Below are 16,711 nucleotides of genomic sequence, written 5' to 3' on the forward strand. Positions count from 1 at the left end.
TTGTTGTTATTGTTGTTGTTGTTGCTATTGTTATTCTACAAAACTCAAAATGATCATTCTTTCCATGGTACAGTTAAGCTTATCATTTGGGGAATATGCCTTTGGAGACACATAAATACTTAGAACTTTTCTTGTTTTCTTGTATATTTATATCTTGCTTACGAAACTGCAGTTTTCAAATTTAGTGAAAACTTTGAAAATTCTCCTAGGGATCATTATCAAATACTAGCTCTCCTCACATTTTTGTTTCTAAATTTTTCAACATGTTGCAGAGAACAGATTTTGGTTATTAAAAACACACACACACACACACACACACACACTTCGGGATTTGAGATTTTCCCCATCAATCCAGATCTCATTTCTGAGTCTGTGAAGCTTGGCTGATGACACATACATTGCACTCCTGGTGTTATTAAAAGAGACATTGAAAAGAAAGGACCTGCTCACTTCTGTCACCTCCATGACTGAATTCGGGAAGCACATTCTGAAAGTGCAAGGCCAGGAGCAGCTTTGGATTTCGACATTTTAGGTGGAAGATTGCTAGACTGACTCTTCTCTGCTCCTTCATCGACTTCCCTCCAATAGCAATTCCACAGGACTGATAAGAGTGTCAGCTCAGGGCACTCCAAGGGCCTTATCAGCGCTTTCCACTTGCTCTTGCATTCATGTGGCAGAGTTTTGCAATATTAAACTTGATTTCTTTTTGTCCTTTGTTACTATCCATGCATCTCAAGTATTTGAGAAGGACAAGTCCATAGAATGAAAAATTAGATAATCTTCTCTCCTATTTTCAGAATTTTAGCCAGCAGTTACTTTCACTCTTCTTCTATGTGTGAATTATAACATCCCATTGTAAATATTTAAATGCAATTGGATGCATTTAAATTTTAAGTATATTTAGAATTTGATAGCATCATTATCAAGTTAAGTAAATGGAATTTTTAAAAAATGGCAGATCCTTAGGCTGATTCTTTTTTCAAAAATAGAATATTTGAAAGGTGGAGTTGCAGGAAGAGAATACGAGAGACAATCTATTTGCTGGTTCATTGCTCAAATAGGCCCAGTGGCCAAAGCTGGGCCAGACCAAAGCTACGAGTCAGAAGATCTCTTGTGGGAGTGAAGGCTCCAGCATTTCAACTGGGAGTTCAATCAAAGTGAAGCAGCTAGAACTTAGATGAGTGCCCACATGTGATCCTGGGATTTAGGCAGTGGTTAACCTACTATATCAGGCTGATTTTTTTTTTTTTCAATTTTGTTGTTGTCCTTATTGTTTGGAAGTCAGAGTTATAGAGAGAGCAGGAGAGGCAGAGTGAGAGCAATCTTCATCTGCTGGCTTACTCCCCAAATAGCCTTACTCACTTAAGCTGTGCTAGGAGTCAGGTATTCTAGGTCTCCCGTGTGTGTGCTGGGGCCCAAGCACTTGGGTCGGCCTTTGCTGCTTTCCCAGGTGCGTGAGCTGGATTGGAAGTGGAGCAGCTGGGTTTCAAGCTGGTGCTGACATGTGATGCCAGTGTAGCAAGTGGCTGATTAACCCACAGGCTGCAGCATCAAGCCTTGGGCTGATACTTCACCTCAATAAATTCATCGTAATTCACTGAAGCCTTTGCTTCACATGTGTACATGACTGTCTTTGAATTGTGAGTGATTCTGGCCATAGTTTCATTTCAGCCCATTACCTTAAAAATTTAAGCAAGAACAACATTATTATTAAGTAATGTTGCATATGCATATCAAATAAAATTCTTTTTAAAAGGTATTTATTTACTTGACAGAATTATAGAGAGGGAGAGGTCTTCACTCCTTGGATGGCTGCAGCTGCCAGCTTTGGGCCTCACTGAAGCATGAGCTTTATTATGGTCTTCCACATGGGCGGCTGGAGCCCAAGCACCTGGGCCAGCCCTTCCTTGCTTTTCCCAGACCATTAGCAGGAAACTAAATAGGAAGTGGAGCAGCTGGAACATGAATGGGAGTCTTCATCTGTCAGACCACAACATGGGCCTAAGGAGAAAATTTCCTGTTTTCCCATGAGCATTGAATAGGGCCACTGTGAGATTATAGTAGGTGTGGCTACATTACTGCCAGTAATGCTCATTTTGCTCAATTTGGACTGTAGGCTTGTTAAAAGTCGAATGTGAAAGTCATATTGTTGACCCAATACTCTTACGTATCCTAGGATAGGACTGGGAAAAGAGGCACAGAAGGAATGGGTGGTAGCTCACCTTCCAAGGCAAGTATGTGAGTGGAGTCACTGATGCATCAGTAAGACATTCAGAATCACATCACTAAATATAGACAGTAGTAGTTTTCGCTATACTAAAAGCAATCAAATTAGTCCTGTTACCCTGTGAAATGATTGTTACTCGTAATATTAATGAATATACATCTTAAAACACAAAATTACAATAGCCCTTCAGAAAAATAACTTACATACCTAAAATTAATACACTTTGAACACCTGCTCTTTGCCTATTCTACAAAGACATATTAAGAAAGTACTGACATTGCTAGAAAGTAACAAATTATGAAAGAATAGCATTGCACACTCACTTCTCCATTTAGATATTTGAGAAATTGTGAATAATTTTATGTCAACGGGTAAATTTAGTTACTTGATAACTTCAGGTGATATGCAAACACTACATGATTTTTCAAATTGAAAATATTACATTGAATGTGATCACACTTGTAACTGCATACATTTTAATCTACAAAATAGTATTCAAATCAAATTACCTTACTCATAGTTATTAAATCTAAAATAATTGGTTAAGACAAGTATACGCATTTAATATACTTGGGATGGTGCAAATATTTTAATACTACATTGTAAACATATGTAAACCATCCAGTTTTTAATTAAAATAACAAAATAGCTAATTGTAAATGTGAACTAGCAGCAATAAAGAACTATAGTCAAAATTAACATTATTTTCTGTAAATTTGAGACTACATTTATAGATTCTTACCAATACTATCACTGTTCCTCTTAGATTAGGATGTTGTAAATTTTTTCCAGAGAGATGAAGTGTAGTTTTTTTTTTTTGTATAAAGAAAGATAAATTTGACTCTCACTGGTTAATGATAATGCGAGCACTCCTGTCATTGTGAGTTGGAACAGAAATTTGATACACGCTAATTGAATATGCATGGCGACACTAATCTGTGTGATTTTGTTTATAATTTCAGAGACAAAGAAAAAGCATGGCATGAAACATGGCTCAGTTCTACTACAAAAGAAATGTTAATGCCCCGTACAGAGACCGCATCCCTCTGAGGATAGTAAGAGCAGAATCAGAACTTTCCCCATCAGAAAAGGCCTATTTGAATGCAGTGGAAAAAGGAGATTATGCAAGTGTCAAGAAATCACTTGAGGAAGCTGAAATCTATTTCAAAATCAATATAAATTGCATTGATCCTCTTGGAAGAACTGCCCTTCTCATTGCCATTGAAAACGAGAATTTGGAGCTCATTGAGCTGCTGTTAAGCTTCAATGTCTATGTTGGAGATGCGCTGCTACACGCTATCAGAAAAGAAGTTGTCGGCGCTGTGGAGCTGTTACTGAACCACAAAAAGCCAAGTGGAGAAAAACAGGTACAAGCACAGATGAAATTTTTAATTCATTCCTCCCATAGAACGTTTCTTTGGATACTTCGATTCCCTCGTGGTTTTTTTTTAAAGATTTATTTATTTTTGTTACAAAGTCAGATACACAGAGAGGAGGAGAGACAGAGAGGAAGATCTTCCGTCCTAGTCCTATGGTTCACTCCCCAAGCGGCCACAATGGCTGGAGCTGAGCCAATCCGAAGCCAGGAGCCAGGAACTTCTTCCGGGTCTCCCACATGGGTGCAGGATCCCAAAGCATTGGGCCGTTCTCAAATGCTTTCCCAGGCCACAAGCAGGGAGCTGGATGGGAAGCTGGGCTGCCGGGATTAGAACCGGCACCCATATGGGATCCCTGCACATTCAAGGTAAGGACTTTAGCCACTAGGCCATGCCACAGGGCCCTCCTTCGTGTTTTTTAAAGAAAATTATTTTAATGTTGTTTACATAGTCGAAAGGGAGGTATGCCCATGTGGGCCTTTGATTGAGGTGCAGAGGGTAATGTGTGGAGGAAGGTAGGTGGAACACATGTTTCAGTTCTTTGTGTTCTGGTCAGCTGGGGTGGCGGCAGGGACCGCTTCTTGCTGTCATACTACATCAGCACCTGGGAATGGGGGCTAGTCATTTGGTGATGCCTTAGAGACCCCAGTGTGGGGAAGAATGTTGGGAATGGTTTGGGTACTCCTGAAACATCTTCAATTTCGTTGCACCAGGGCTGAGGAAATCCGTCCAAACTCTGTTGGCTGACAAAGTCCACCTCAGTGTGTCTCCATAGACCGAGACATTTGCTGCAAAGTTTTGCCAGGAAAGTCTTGTCTAAACTGTTCTGCTTTCCATCCTCTGACAAGGCACTCAGTGTTCTTTGCTGGTCTAGATGAGCTGGCTGTCCTGTCCCCCATGTGCCTCTGAGCATGCTCTCTGCTGCTCTTGCAGTTGCAAGTGAGGAGGCCCAGTCCTGATAGATGTGCTCTAAGATCAGACCACACATATTGTGACTTTCCCTGTGCCTGAGACGTAGGTCCAGTGATCTATTTCTGGAGTCCCCAAGAAACCTCACTTGGGATGACTTCAGACTTGACTCTGGTGTGTCCCAACTAGTGCAGGGTCAGGTTTGGCCAGTTACCAGCACTAGCCAATGCAAATGCTGGCAGTTAGAGCTGCCTAGCCAGTTCTGCTATCAGCCTCATCTCAATGCACACTGACAGGTGCCGTGCCCTAACTCAGCCCACCACAGGCCCCATTTTCGCACACACCAGCCAATGTCACAGACTATTCAGGGCAACTGCCAAGAACCCCCACCAGGCCTGCCCCACAGCCCTGGTTTTTGTGTCTGCCAGCATGTACTGGAGCCTAGCCCAGTCCATACTGTATCCCTTCTGGCTTTTGTGCATACCCATGGATGCTGCAGCTTAGCATCTTAGCAGCTTAGCCCAGCCTGTTCCCAGACCCAGCCCACATGAATGCCAGTGGGTACTGCCACCTTGACTAGCCTGGCCAGTCTGCAGCTCTGTCTCTCATGCTTACCAGCAGGAGCTACAACCCAGCAGGTGCACATTTCCCTTACCAGGCTTGCTTCCTACCCCGGATCTTGCACATGCCTGCAGGTGCTGCAGCTCAGTCTGAGAGAGCTTGATGCTGATTCCCTCATAATTCTGAGACATGCATCCATGAAAATTAGGGCTGTTATAAAAAGAAACTGTTATTAAGCATACCCTTCATGTCCTGCATTACTTCTTGCCGTTTCTGACATGAAGGTCACAGATAATTGTGAGCACCAAAGAAGAACAAAGCATGAATAGACTTCTTGAAATTACAAGCATCCCTATGAATGGTTCGAATATTAGGTTGTTCATTTGTCTTGTGACTATACAAAGAGTCTTTAAAAACTTCATGGAAAATATGTACTGTTAAGAGACTATCCATGGACTTTAAAATAAACTCATCTTCTAGTTCCATTTTGCTTGAATCTTTTTAAAGTACTCCAGGTGGTCCTTAACACATTGTAATGGGAAATTTTCAGTTGAAACTTGAAAAGGAAAACAGAAATGGTGATTACAAAATAATAGTATGCTACAGGTGTACATATATCAAATTCTTTCATTGCAACAGTGTAGATATGCTTAACATCGTCCACAGAAAAGACACTAACAATGACACAAATAGTATAAGCTTTGTTTTCTCTTTGATTCCTAAGGATATGGAGAAATCATAGGCTGAAAGGCACAGAGCTTTGTTTCTTCAGCCTGGTGAAATGCTTTCCTGTGCTGCTGTCCTGTGCCTGCCTGCGTATTGACTCTTTTTTCTTTCACACTGACTTCTTCACTTCCATGCATCCAGGCGAACTATCGATTCCAAAGCATTAGAAGCAAGACACTGGCTCCAAATCTGTCTTTTCAAGTAAAAGCTTCAGAAATATGTGTTATAGCTCTCGCATTTCTGCCCAATTTGATAATCCACAAATCCCTAACTCTGAAAATTATAGACTATTCTAAGTTATGACTTTTTTTTTAACTTTTTAAGGTTTTATTGTTCCTTTTGTTTTTTTTTCTTTTTTTATTGTATTGTTGTTGACATCTTTACATAGTTAATTGCGGTTAAAAAAAAAGGTTCAGGGGGTATAGGGGAAGTGCGTAATACTATTATGTCCATATTGTTTCCATCATGTATCTGAGGTAAAGGGGGATATTGGGTGTGAAGCCCCACCCGGTTTCCCGCCCACCCCAAGTCCCGGATGTGGGGCATGCTCTGAGATATTTGCTCAAGTGGTTTTAATAATTCTCCAGTTATGAATCTTTTTTACTAAGAGTTTTTTTTTTTTTTAAGAGAAAGAGAACTTTGTGATTCAATATCTCCCTGTTTTCTCAGACTGTTTTTTCCGGTATTTTCTTGAGACTCTCACATCTATTTACCTGTTTTCCTTATCTGCACCAAAATTTTGATAAACTAATACTCCACAAAACCAGACTCCCCGCTTGCCACTTATTTTTTTTTTGTTTGTTTATCTTACACACAGGTGTTTGTGGATCACCTTACAATGGCAAAATTTTGCTGATAGAAATATCTATAGATTTCATTGTTCCTCACCTTGGCAAACCTTGACTGGGCTAGAAGTTATTATTTTTATTTGTTTTGCTCTAATTTTTCACCACTAATGGAGTACTGAACACATATATGGGGTTGTATAATAGTGTTTTTATCTGTGTCAGTTTTTTTTAAGATACTGTGGATATCATCATCTTTTGTTTGCAAATTCTGTCTACAATCATACTGCTAAAGAATTCACTTTTCCTAATAGCAACAATATTATATTATATACTAATTATTACATGTTTATATATAGACACACACATATATATATGTAATTTAAAAACAGATAGTGCTGATCACTTTGGAACATAACAAGCCTATAAAACAAGACTGTCATTAAATGTGTAGTTAGTACATAACACTGAAATCCTTTTAGTTCCATTTTCTGCAAAACATCAGCCATCCGTTTCAGTGTCTCCTTAGTCCATGACATCTGTACTGACTAGAGTAACTTGCTGTCTGCAGAACATATCTGCTGTAGTGAGAGTGTTTGTTGGAAGATGTTCAACTTCTAAGCTAAACTCTGGTCTCACAAGTAGGTCCTGGCTCCTTAGAGGCACTTGATCTGGACCCTGATTATTAATAAAAGGCAGTACAGGTTTGTACTCTGCCAAGAGCCTGAAATATCCCAGGCCATGTGTTTCTGCAATATTTCTGCTCTATCAGTCTGTCGGCCAAGAATTCCTTCTCTCTTTGTACTTTCTAGAATGTGAAGGCACTGAGGATAAACACAAATTGTCTGTTTTTGTTTGGACTTTACACTTTTGAAATGGTAATTCCAATCTACCTGCAATTTCCTGGCATGTTTACAAAGACAAGAATTTAGCAACATAAAATGTACACAATATTACACACAAAAGTTGTCCTCAGGGCCTGAGCTGTCCAACACTATTACAGTGCAACTCTCTGTGTTTCAATGACTGCATTTCCTTAGTAAGCCAACATCTTCTCTAATGGCCTTTTGCACAAATCACTGTGTTTTAGGGAGCGAGCACGCTTTTGACAGGATTTCTTTGACTCATAAAGTGTTACTTTTTGGATAAATATTGTAATTATTAAAAGCCACTTTTTGTATTATTACAAAAAATTCAGACTCATTGATATTTCTAGACTTTGAAACACATTGTACTGATTTTGCTGAGGTCATTAAAATGAATGATAAGACTTGAAACTGTAACACCAAATCACATAAAATACAAATAGCCACTATTAAAATGAATAAGAAGGATAACCTAATATGAGAGTGCTTCCAAAAACTCAGAAAATGAAATTAAAAGATATTTATTTTGGTGTGAAAACTTGAAATATCTCTCTATATATATAGATATATTTTTTTTCCCTAAGATTTATTTGTTTTTCTGGGAAGGCGGACATACAGAGAGGAGAGACAGAGGGGAAGATCTTCACTCCCCAAGCAGCTGCAACAGCTGGAGCTGAGCCAATTCGAAACGAGGAACCTCCTCCAAATCTCCTACGCGGGTGCAGGGTCCCAAAGCCCTGGGCCGTCCTCCACTGCTTTCCCAGACCACAAGCAGGGAGCTGAACGGGAAGTGGGGCTACTGGGAGTAGAACCAGCACCCATATGGGATCCCGGGACATGCAAGGCGAGGACTTTAGCCACTAGGCCACCACACCAGGGCCCTCTTGGATGTCTTTTGATGTTGGGTTCAATTCCAGTTTCAGCTGGTTCAGTGAATGTATGTCACAAGAACTTGCTTTTCCACTCTTTTTGTAGAACACTCATTTCCTATGGTTAGCACCGTCCAAATCCCTGGAGAACTTCTCAGATTCAGGTTGCTAGACACCACCACAGGGTTTCTAATAAAATATGTCTAGAAAGAGGCCCTAAAATTTGACCTAACAGTTATTCAGGTGATGTTAATGCTGCCAGTCTGGGGAACCATGGACTGAGAGGACATTGAGTTATAAAAGTGTCATAATTTGTTAATGTAATTATGTATTATGAACTACACTCTACGCTAGTTTTGATTTTCAGGGGATGTCATATTTTCATAAATATTAACTATGAATTGCTATTTAATATATGAAAGTTTGTTTTGGCTTTTTCTCCTTTAAGAAGACATTGTCAGACATTAGTCCTCAGTTCAACAGTTAAGATCTTAGAGCTGAAGTCATTTGGGGTTTTAAGTTCTGCTAAACAGAATGTAAGAGTTTTTCATGGAGAGGGATCTTGAAGCTTATATAATCAAATCACTTCATTTTACAAAGAATGAAATCTAAACAGAATCCACTGGTGTCTTGATTTTGGTTTGGCTTGAAGGAATGCCATATTATTAGGTTACAACCAAACTGCTGCTGATGCTGACAAAGATAATAAAAAGGACAATGAAAATGATTCTACCAGACAATATTTATTTGGGCAATTATCGTAACAATAACTGAAAGAACTTAATTTCTTCTCATGTTTTTATTTCTTAAATTGTCCTATGAGCGGAGCTATCTCTACCTACACACAGTGAAATGAGTGCCCGAAAGGCATAAGTGAGGTTTCCCACATCACGAAACCATGCTACAGTGGAACTAGGACTCAACAGTCTCTTACAATAGTATCCATGTTGGTTCTGGATCCACCTATTGAATCAGTTTTAATGTGATTAAATTATTAACTAATTAGCTCAGCATCATCATTTAGGCTAGGAGATAGATGAATTTAGAAGTCTCTGACTTAAATATTCAGATTATGTTCAATCCTCAATACAACATGACATTCGTGATTTAGCTGATCAATAAATGCTAATTGTGGCCTTACACACCCCTTGTCCTAACATTGCATTAGGGATTGAAAAGCGATTAGAAGCTATGAAATGTTGGGAAGGAGAATGAAGAGAAGTGATGGAAATATAGGCTTCTGTTCCTGCTTATCACTTGCAAGTTAGAGAAGTCTATGATTCCACTTATGCCTTGGTTTTCTTGGCTATTAGTCAGGATCATAATTTTAATTTTTCCTCCACTCCATGCCCAGTGATGGTGACAGCTTATAAGGGCAATGTCCAACACCTGTATGATAACACTGGCTTTATTATTGTACAATGCCATTATCTCAGTCTTTCTATCAACAAGCAAATATATAAAGTAACACAACATTCTGAGAAGAACATCTAATATTTTGGCATTAATATGCGCACATGGACTACTTTTTATTGTCTTGTGCTTTTCTATTTCATTTCTGAATATGTTGTAATTTTCATTTTATTAACCATTGAATTTATCCGAAGGTATTTATAATTTTCATAGCTATTGTGAATAGGATTCATTTTATAACCTTTTTCTCAACTCTCTTTGCTTTGTATGGGTTAATTTTATATCCTGAAACTTTGCTAAGCTCTTTTGTGAGTTTCAATAACCTCTTTGTAGAATCTTTTGATTCCCATATGAGGGGATTATGTCATCTGCAGCCAGGTACAAACTGTTCAGGGATATACCACTCAGAATGCACCCAATTTCTTCTGACCACAAAATCTACATTTTATCCCATATATATATCCATAATTTATGTACCATCAAAATTGAGATATAGAGAGCAAGAAATCTTTATATTTAATATTTTCTTAACCTGCCAATAACATGTACAATGAAAATCATCTCAACTTTGATATTTGTTATGTGAAGTAGGGAACATAAGCAAATGCTTCCAAAGTATAAAATCCTAATTGAGTCTTATTATTTCACAGCAGGGAGTTTAAAAGCTGTGGTAACACAGAGCATAGATTGTGTTTAATCAGATGGAAAATGGCAATCATGAGAGATGTGCGTAATTTTGGTCTAAATGGAGAGTTTTTAGAAGACAGATTGTCCTTCACTATTAATGCGATCAAGTGGTTTAACAGAGCTGATTATTCTGCCTCATAAAATAATATACTGTTTAACACATTGAAAATCGTTAGTCACGAAGACATTTTATCTTGCAAAGCAGCAAATCACGTAATAACAATTCCTCTGAATCATGTTCTTTGCTCCTTCTTCTCAGTGTATCACTCTTCACATGAAAGTAAGAAAACACTAAAGATGGGAACTTAGGCTAGTTTGTAAAACAGTGGAATGAAAAGATAAATTGGCTTCCTTGCAAAATAATTTTGAACTCCATATGTTGTTTTTCCCGTAATATGAATTTTCCACAAACTTTTAAAAGGACCACTCTTACGTTGTTAACCAAAAACAAAAGTCTTAGGACTAGTGACATGAAACTGTGGGTTAAGTTACTGCCTGTAACACTATCATCTCAGGTGAGCATTGACTCAAATCCTGATAGCTCCTCTGAAGAGGCAGCTATCTGCACATGTGCCTGGGATAGCAGACGAAGATGGCCCAACATTTGGGGTCCCTGCCACCATGTGGGAGACCTGGATGGAAGGCTCTTGGCTTTGGTCTGGCCCAATTGTTTAGCAGACTCCTCGTGTTCATTTACACTTCCTGACTCATGTTAACAAATCTTTTGACTCCTCACTAGGCACTGTTTTCATTCTCACCTTCCTAGTCTGGCGGTGGTGTATCGCTGTTTCTTCTCGGTAGGCATATTGCCTTTCTTGTTTATACATTTTAAATCCTGTATTAGTTTCTATACAGCTGATGTGTTGATTCACATATTGAAGACTAATCCCTGAAGGTGAACATTGGTGTCAGTTTGGTAGGCTGCTGTGGCTTTTCCTCCAGCTGGACCCTGTACTGAAGTTTCTCCATGACCTCTTTTGCTCTAGTTGATGGTAGCAGTATAACAGATCTGGATACTTCTGAGACCTAGTGGGGTTTCTGTAATCTTGTTAGGCAGCTCCCCAGTGAGCTCCAGAAGAAAGGATGGGCTTGAGAGCATTGTATGTTGGAAGCAGCTCTTGTTCTTGGGGTGGGTGCACCTGGCATGCAGCCATTGCTAAAGACAGGGACTGAAGCTTGTATAACTCCACTGGTGTTGAGAGTAAAGCAAGCTAGCCTCAGGTGTAAGCTAGGCTTATATACTCCACACCACCATCCTATTCCAGAGCCACAAGGCCAACACTAACCCTGGATGGTGCTGGTGGGTCTTGCAGTTGATGGCTGAGACAGTGGTTACATCTAGAAAAAAGGTCTTGGTCAGTGATGTTAGAACATATGCAGTCTGATGTGCTGAATGTGGGAGTAGCCTGGAGTCTTGAGCCACATGCTGGGCTAGGCAAAGCACAGTGACAACCCTGCCCCCATTCCTGGCCAGAGCCCCAGTGGAGCAACACACAGGGCTAGGCAGGGAACAGAAACTCTGGCGATTGTCCATCAGATTAGTTGGACTTCTGCAGTGAGCTGTGTGGTGTGTGCAGAATCTCTGGCAATTTTCCAGGGAAGAGAGCTTAACATCTGAGCCGCACACTGGGTTCAATCAGAAGCAAAAGCCTTCACCAGTTCCCCAGCAAGCATCATGCTGTACAGGACTGGAGGAGGGGAGGTACACAGATCGTGGCAGCTGCCTTTGAAAGTGCACGGGCCTGGAGCGATGTACCAGGAGTTTAGGAGTGCAGAAATTCTGACCACACTCAGTAAAAGTGACTGGTGTCCCCAGCAGACTGTAGGGCCTTTGCTGGGCTGATATCAGGATTGATGCTAAAGCAGCTTTCAATGTTTGCACTGTTTGGAACAGGCAAACAGTCCTTACCAAACACAACTTTCAGTGTGCAGCCAGGAACCCAAATTCGCCTGGAAAGTGATGGATGATGCCCCAAGTGGTCTAGGTAGAGGAGGAAGCGGAGAGAGATACAACTTCAAGCAAAATCTTTAATTCTAGCAGCTGGATCACCCCACTACTCTACATCCAGTTTGCTGAGGTGTGAGCATTCTGTGGGCTTCAATGCTAAGGCTGTCTAGCTTTTGGGGGTCCAGCTGGGCTTGTGAGAATATTCTCTTCCTTGCTGGAGTGCTGGGATGTCTATGGGCAATCTCTCTATGTGGAGATACACAATGACCTGTTTTTTTTTTTTTTCCTGAAAATAATCAGCCATGAGTGGCCCAGGTCTCTCTCCTTACTGGGCTTTTGGTTTGTGGCCCCTGGATTGTTCTCTTGTCAAGAGTCTCCCCATTGCGATGATTCTGTAGATAGACATACTGAGGCTCCTCTGCTCTCCTCCCCATCCCCAATAAGATTACCCAAGGCAAGGAGTACCACGTTCTTTGCTGGGGAACCTTGATTCTGTCTATTAGCTGCCATCCTTGGACTTTATGACCTAATGGGTTCCCACTATTCTCTTAATTAGTTTCAGTTACTCACCTTAAGACATAACTGTTTCTCTAGTGCTCTCAGTCTGCTCAACAGAGGGAGAGGCAAACTGGAGTGCCTCTATTCGATCTTCCTGTGTCTGCTTTTAGCCACTTATGAAAAACTGGACTTACAAAAGACAAAATAACAAAAAAATGATGATAATAGAGCTTTCTCAGGTCATAAAACAAAGCTCCAAATGTTTAGACACTTCTCTTCCTTGAAATGAAAATGCAAGATAGGGCTCTGTGTTTGAATAGAGAATCTAAGTCAGATGAATTGTTCAGGCAGGAGGGAGAGAAGAGATTTAGAGAGAAGAATTTAGTCATACATCCCATCTTATCATCTCAGGAAAATCACTTACCCTTTTGATCCCTTGATTTGTCTTTGAAATAAGGAGAGAATTGCAGTTCCTGCTTGCAAGGTTGGTAGAAAGAATAAATAGATAACACAAGAGCAAGATAACCCAAAAAGGACATAGTATAACTCTACCTTGATGCAATTTGGAAATTATAGTACTCTAAAGCTCAAAGTGCTTTTTATTTATTATATTTAATTTAATTTAAATACACATGCATTAAAAATGTTAATTATCTTCTAAAACAAAAGCCCTGTGAAGTGTTAGTGTCAACATGAAAATGGATTTACACTTCAGAAGAAAGAGAGGGCCCGGTGAGGTAGCTTAGTAGCTAAAGTCCTTGCCTTGCACGCTCCAGAATCCCATGTGGGTGCTGGTTCTAACCCTGAAAGCCCTGCTTCCCATCCAGTTCCCTGCTTGTGGTCTGGGAAAGCAGCTGAGGACAGCCCAAAGCCTTGGGACCCTGCACCCGCATGGGAGACCTGGAAGAGACTTCGGATTGACTCAGCTCCAGCTGTGTGGCCACTTGGGGTATATATGAATGGACAGAAGACCTTATTCTCTCTCCTCCAATAATTTTCCAAAATGTGGGCTTTGGTGAAAAACCTTTATGGGTCCATTTTTATTCGCTCCCTCCAACCCATCATAAATTTAATTAAAAACAAGCATAATAGTATTATATTTCAGTAAAGGATTCAAAATTGGAATTCTTCCATTAGGGATAGTAGTGAGCAATTATAATTAATTTAATACCTATAGCAGCATTATAATTGGAAAATGTAATAATGCATCTAATGATTGGGATTCCCTGCTACAGTTTTCAATGTATCCTTTTCTGCTAATTTGATACACTTTCCTAATTTCTCTGGTTACAGGCAAAATCACTAGATTACTGCTCTCACATCAGAATCACAATCAAATGGAGATTTTGGTACTATACAATTTTTAAGTAAACTAGTTTTTAAAATCAGATTATGATATTGAAAGAGAGAGAAAGTTACAGAAGGAGGGAGGAAGAGAGAAAGTGAGAGACAGAGAGATATTAGTTCTTTATCCACTGGTTCACTCTTGAAATTTGCACAATGGTCAAGCCAAAGCCAAACCCTTCCATCTAGGTCCCTCACTTGGGAGACAGAGGCTCACTCAAGTACTTTGATAAGTTTCTGCTGCCTTCCTAGGCTTGTTGACAGAAAGCTGTTTTACCAGTGAAGTATCCAGAAGTCAAAACTATAATCAGATATGGGAAAGTAACATCACAGGCACTGGCCTATCTGCTGAGAACAATAGTAGTCTCTATGGGGGGGTATATAATTTTAAAGTGTAAATCTTTGTTACAATATAATTTTATATTTTATAATAAATTACAAATTAAGTGGCCAGCTCAGTGGCTCAACAGGGTAAGCATTCCTTGTGGGCACAGGTTCATCTCCAGACTGGTCCACTTACAATCCAGCTCTCTGCTAGTGGCCTAGGAAAGCAGCACCGTACCTACACGGGATACCCTGAAGAAGCTCCTAGTTCCTGTCTTCAGTTCGGCTCAGTTTCAGCTGCTGTCACCATTTGGTGGGTGAATCACCTGATGAAAGATCTGTTCTTTGTTTCTCCCTCTCTCTGTGGCTCTGCCTTTAAAAATAAATATTTTTTTAAAAATTAGAAATTAGAAGCAACTCTCCATCACTTGACCTTTATTCTGACTATTTGCCACTCTCAAATGTAAGGACAACTTCAATTAGCAACATATTGAATATTTTGATAAGAAATACAAAATTTCACAAAACAAGCAGAATGAAGTGATTTTAAGTATATACAATATTTCATGGTGGTCATTATAGACCATCAAAAGATGGTTAATAATAATTGAGCATTACAATGTGTGAAGCAGTTTTTTGTAAGACCGTCTTACATTCTTCCCAAAAATTATTTATTGGAAAGTCAAAATGGAGATTAGCATACTGGGAAGTGAAAATACGTTGCAGCATGCCTGTCTACTGTTGAAAAAAAGAAGGACTCCTAATGAAATTGTTAAATATACCTTAATGATGTGATACTAGATTTTCTACCGTTGCCTGTACCTACAATGCCATAATACACTTAAACAGAAGAATGTTGAACTTGTGACTGTTGCTAAAAGACTATACTATTGTAATAATATGGGGGAAAATAGTTGGTGGCAGGGAGAATGGGGAGGGAGGAAGGGAAGTGGGAGGGGGAATCCCTTTACCTACAAAACTGTGTCATGGAAAATAATGAAAAGGAAGAGTTGGAGAGAGAGAGGGATAGACAGAGCTACTGGTCCTTTCCCCAACATAGCTACAACTGCCAGGGCAATTGAAGGCCAAACCCAGCAAAAGATCCGTCTGGATCTCCCATGGGAGTGGCAGGGACCTAAGCACTTAACAACATCTGCTGCTGCTTTTCCCAGGCACGTTAGCAGGAAGCTGGAGCAGAAGTGGAGCAACTGAGGCACAAATTGGCCGCTTTTGGGGATGCTGACCTTGTAGGAGGGGCTTTTCCTACTTTATCACAACTCCAACTCCAAACCAGTCTACTCAGTTACCTTATTCATTACTGGATGTTATGATAAGGTCATTCATACTGAGATTTAAAAAGCAAAGCAAAGTTAACAATTACCTACTCAATATTAACAACTAAATACAATCATCCTGTCCATTAGCATATTGGTCAGAAATTGATTTGCTCATAGCCCAATGGATTTCAAAATTAATAGATGCTTAAGTCCTTTATAGTGATATAGTATGCAAGTAACAGACATATTCCTTCCTGTATGCTTTAAATCATACTTAGATTAATTGCACTATATAATATAGTGTAAGTGGCTTTCACGGTTGCTGTATATCATTTAGAAATTTTTTTTAAAGATTTATTCATTTTATTACAGCCAGATATACACAGAGGAGAGACAGAGAGGAAGATCTTCCATCCCATATTTCACTCCCCAAGTGAGCCGCAACGGGCCGATGCTGTGCCGATCCGAAGCCGGGAACCTGGAACCTCTTCCGGGTCTCCCACGCGGGTGCAGTGTCCCAATGCATTGGGCCGTCCTCAACTGCTTTCCCAGGCCACAAGCAGGGAGCTGGATGGGAAGTGGAGCTGCCAGGATTAGAACTGGCGCCCATATGGGATCCCGGGGCTTTCAAGGCGAGGACTCTAGCCGCTAGGCCATGCCGCCGGGCCCTAGAAAATTTTTTAAAATGAAAATTTGTATGAGCAGTACAGATTCTGATTTTTTCACATACTTTCAATCAAGGGTTAATTTAATTTATAGAGAGTGGAATATATCTGAACTGCCAATTGTCCCAGCAGTATCCAAGTAGATACTATTAACAACTTGCAAAGTGAGTTCTTCTGTAACCTAACAGCAGCCTTGGATTCTTTGTTGAACATTTGTCTAAGTAATTGCTCAAAGC

At 40.0% G+C, this 16,711-nt stretch overlaps 1 protein-coding gene across 1 annotated transcript in view; it reads left to right on the forward strand.

The window, feature by feature from the left end:
• TRPC4 (transient receptor potential cation channel subfamily C member 4) overlaps positions 1 to 16,711 on the forward strand; it is a 173,467-nt gene that overhangs the window by 50,773 nt on the left and 105,983 nt on the right. Inside the window, exon 2 of the mRNA XM_004577508.2 lies at positions 3,190 to 3,594. Within this exon, the coding sequence (XP_004577565.2) occupies positions 3,217 to 3,594 (378 nt within the window). The 5' untranslated portion in view covers positions 3,190 to 3,216. The remainder of the gene's footprint in view (positions 1 to 3,189; positions 3,595 to 16,711) is intronic.

The sequence above is a fragment of the Ochotona princeps genome, chromosome 12 (genome assembly GCF_030435755.1).
Source record: "Ochotona princeps isolate mOchPri1 chromosome 12, mOchPri1.hap1, whole genome shotgun sequence".
Lineage (NCBI taxonomy): Eukaryota > Metazoa > Chordata > Mammalia > Lagomorpha > Ochotonidae > Ochotona > Ochotona princeps.